This window comes from Geospiza fortis, unplaced genomic scaffold (assembly GCF_000277835.1).
Source record: "Geospiza fortis unplaced genomic scaffold, GeoFor_1.0 C13892870, whole genome shotgun sequence".
Taxonomy (NCBI): Eukaryota; Metazoa; Chordata; class Aves; order Passeriformes; family Thraupidae; genus Geospiza; species Geospiza fortis.
In genome coordinates this window covers 80-4,232 of record NW_005056147.1, presented here as the reverse complement: position 1 = coordinate 4,232, position 4,153 = coordinate 80, and the positions used below count along the sequence as shown (strand labels likewise).

The 4,153-nt window shown below is 44.7% G+C and overlaps 1 protein-coding gene across 1 annotated transcript; it reads left to right on the top strand.

Annotated features, from left to right (window-relative positions):
• Positions 1 to 647: 647 nt before the first annotated feature.
• LOC115949343 (unconventional myosin-VIIa-like) lies at positions 648 to 3,891 on the top strand (the record flags this gene model as incomplete). Its single annotated transcript, XM_031065871.1, has 5 exons — positions 648 to 767; positions 1,971 to 2,113; positions 2,470 to 2,680; positions 3,141 to 3,276; positions 3,689 to 3,891. Coding segments are annotated over 5 exons (813 nt in total), but the record flags the coding sequence as incomplete, so codon positions are not given.
• Between the last annotated feature and the right edge of the window lie 262 nt (positions 3,892 to 4,153).

Sequence of the window (4,153 nt, the reverse complement as noted above, 5' to 3'; positions counted from 1 at the left end):
ATCTTTGAAGGTCCCTTCCAACCCAAAATATCCTATGATTCCATGACCAGGTTATCTGAAAACTCCTTCATACCAGCAGATAGGAACAGACCTTCTGGTGGGTCTAGCACATTGTCCTAGAAAGGGCATCCAGAATACCTCAGTCCCTAAAGTAGGGTGTTTCCCCCAGTGACATAAATATAGTTCATAATGGTACTTGAGACAGATGTCATATATATTATGTGTATCTGATGAGTGAGGTGAGATGACCCTCACTGAAATCATCCATGCAGTGACTGGGGCATTCTTCAGTGGCCTTCTCAAGAGCTAACAGGGGCATCATCTCATCTCCTTAGGCACTGCTGGTCCCAGAGTGTGATCCACAGTTCTCTGTCCACTTAGAGAGTGGACATTTCCCTGAAGTATAAAAAGGGATCAAGGTGATGCAAAGCTTTAACCCATGCTGGTAGCATACAGCTTTGCAGGCTTTGCTCTGCTTTCTCATCCTGTCTTCCCCCACCTCGTTAACATCTCATGCTAAGTCACAAGAACACCTTCCAGATTAAAATACAGTATAAAAATGTTAATTTTTCTCTCTGAAAAAGCCTGTGTCTTCATTTGAGGTATCTCCCCTGTACAGCAGCTGTGTTTGGTGTTGTCTCTGTCAGGTTGAGCCTCAGGACGTGATGAACTGCCTTACCAGCCGGACCATAATCACCAGGGGTGAAACTGTCTCCACCCCGCTCAGCATGGAACAAGCGCTGGATGTGAGGGACGCTTTTGTAAAGGTAAGTCTCAGGGCATTTCCTTGTGCCTTCTCTTGACAAGCTGAAGAAATCGGCCCCTTCTGAGACTGGAGCATCCACTGCACAGGACAAGGGTCTCTCTTGGCGCCTGTGTGAGCTCAGATCAGCAAGTGCCCTTGAAACTATGTTCTAATTGGGATGTACAAAGAGTTGAGGTAGAAGCAATGTATGTAACCTGCTCTGCAAGGGATTTGCCATCTGCATTGGAGATTGTCTGTACTCAAAGGGGACCTGCTGAAGGACCCAGCATTCTGAAATGACTTTACCTCAGCTTCTAAAAAGATCCTCAGCTACTGTAAATCAGACCAACTCTACCAACACCTCTAGCACACACATACAAATTTCAGGATTTGGGAACATAAGCAGCAGTAAATACAGCTGAACAGCACAGGGCCAGGGATAGAGCAGTCCAGAAGCCATCAGAGCACTTAGAACATCTTGAGGCTTTGGAGTGAAGAAGGTTGATGGGATAGGTGTGGATCACTGCTGTGCTGTTTGTAGCCTTATGTAAAATTGCAAGACAAGCATTATTGGCATGTCTTGACCGACCTGGGTCCTCATTTTATCTGTGGGGAATTGCTTGGTCAAGCTGGTTTGAAAGCTAACTAGCGTGCAGTGTCTTCTCTAGTGGTGACAGGCCTTTGAATTAGTCTCCCCTCTTGGTCACACTGCTGTAACTTATAAAATAAAAATTAAGAACAGTTTAAAACATGAAGTTCTGGAATTACTGAAGCAGCAATATCTGTGTCATTAGGTCATCAGACTGTTCAGCCAGTGCTGCACTGTTTCAGTGAGCACCTTGTTCAAGTGAGCAAGATGTTCTTGCAGTGTAACATGGCTCTGTTCTGCTGATCTGTAGAGAGAAATGTGTGGAAACCAAGGAAAGGACTGTCTGGCTTCACAGCAAGCCCATCGATCCAAAATGTAGCACTATGCAGATTTGGGGGTTTGCTCTCAGTTGTCTTGTAGCGAGGCTTTTGGGTCTGTTTTCCTTGATCTACGTAATAGTTCTTGAAGCTTTAAGCCATGCCAAGAGTCTGGCACAGACGTTAGTGAGCACCTCAGGGACTGTCTGCTTGTTGGCCATGCTTTAGGAGAACCTGTGTCATCAAGGGTGAAATGGTGACACAGACTAGTGGGACAAGCTGAACTGTCTCAGTGAGCTCCGTCTTTGGGATGTTGCAGGGAATTTATGGGCGACTTTTTGTGTGGATCGTGGAGAAGATCAATGCTGCAATTTACAGACCTCCTTCCCAGGAACTCAAAAGTATCAGGAGATCCATTGGCCTTCTTGACATCTTTGGCTTTGAGAACTTCACTGTGAACAGGTATGGAGCCTGCAAAAGGAGAACCAGGTCTTAATCCTCCTTCACAAGCCTAAGCTCAAGGTCTTGCAGTCCTTTCACCTCTCCTGAAGTGAACTGGACTGGGTTGGACCAAGCCTATTTCTATATGAGAAATTATCAGAGCTGATCAATCAGTTTCTAAACTGATTTAGACCACACACATAACATTTTGGGGAAAAAAACTGATTGTCTGAACCAATAAGGAAATTCTAAGCCAACAGCAGCTTTACTGAGTGGTTGACAAGGTCTGAGAGTATTGCTTAAAGCATGAAGAGAGATGTAGAAAAAATTAATGAGGGTGTGTATAAAAAGGCCTTTTCTTGACCTTCCTTCCACAGTTTTGAGCAGCTTTGCATTAACTTTGCAAATGAAAACCTGCAACAGTTCTTTGTGCGCCACGTCTTCAAGCTAGAGCAGGAGGAGTACAACCTGGAGAACATCAACTGGCAGCACATCGAGTTCACAGATAACCAGGATGCCTTGGACATGATTGCCATCAAGCCTATGAACATCATCTCCCTCATTGATGAGGAGAGCAAGTTCCCCAAGGTGTGTTTCGGGCTCAGCCTCGCTGCCAGTGGCTCTCCTGATTTTATCCCCTTTGCACTTGCATGCTGGCAACCTGTGAGAGATCTGCTCAGCCCCAAACACACATTCACCAGTGGCCTGCCTATTTATAATCTTTATTACTCTCTTAAATATTCTTCCGTCAGTGTCACAGAAACAAGTGTTTCTGATGGCAAAATATGCCTGCAAGAGGCTTAAAAACATCTATTGGCAAAGTTTAAGAGAAAATAATGTTAAATACACTCCTTTTGGAAGAACAACATACCAGTGATATTTAATTAATTTCTGTAATTTTTGCACTTGACATATCTTCTTCAACATATCACTTCTCAACATAAATGCACATTGTCACCAAGTCAAGAAAGAAATGTTCTATTGACTGGAAAATTATTTCAATGGGAATAGCCTTGGTTAAATGTCAGATCTTTTCATGCATGTACAGGGTACAGATGCCACCATGTTGCACAAGCTGAACTCCCAGCACAAGCTTAACACCAACTATATTCCTCCGAAGAATAACTACGAAACCCAGTTTGGCATTAACCATTTTGCTGGAATTGTTTACTACGAAACAAAAGGTATGGGGCAGCTCCTAGAGCACTGCAGGGGGGTGAGGGGTTTCTCATGGGCAGACAAGCCACTGCTGTGTTGGAGCAGGGCAGGGTGGTAGTCCACAGTTGTGTCAATGTTTTCCTTTTCTGGCTGCAATGACTTGACCCTCCAGCTGTGCCCATGAGCTGCAGAGTTTGGTGCTGTTTCATTCATGTGTGCCTGTGACAGAATGGCAGTGCTTTGCACCACTGCATCCTCAGTCCAGTCTGAAGATGCACCTCTGTCTTCCTTCTCATGGTCTCTCTCTCTCTGCCCACTCATTACTCCCATTACCTCACCAAGAACATCCAGTAATCCAACAACCCAGAAGCTGCTTGCAGCTCACATGCTGACCATGTTGCACTGTGTCATCTGTGTGTTGTCCCATTATTTCTCTAGGTTTCTTGGAGAAAAACAGGGACACGCTGCATGGAGACATCATTCAGCTGGTGCATTCCTCAAAAAACAAATTCATCAAGCAGATCTTCCAAGCAGATGTGGCAATGGTAATGCAGGCGGGAGAAGGTCCTTATTCAGGAGGAGGGGTGTTCCTGGAAGGGGTGGAAGATTTGCTGAGTCATATTGCTCCAATGCTGCTTGGGGTATTCCAAACCTGCTAGTGAGAGTCAACTATCAGGAAGTATTAATGCAGTGTCATGGGTGCATCCACATTCATGCCCCCAGTTCATTGCATTTGGTCCATGAAATATTATTTTTTTGCTATTGTGGCCCCTCAGACTTGTGTAGGGATTGGAACAATCAGGTTTGTAATTGTAGAATCTGAGAGAAAAGTAACTGTGCCTTCCAGTTAGGTCGTCCAGATGTGTGTATAATAGAATGAGAAGTAAACTAACAAAGAGGAGG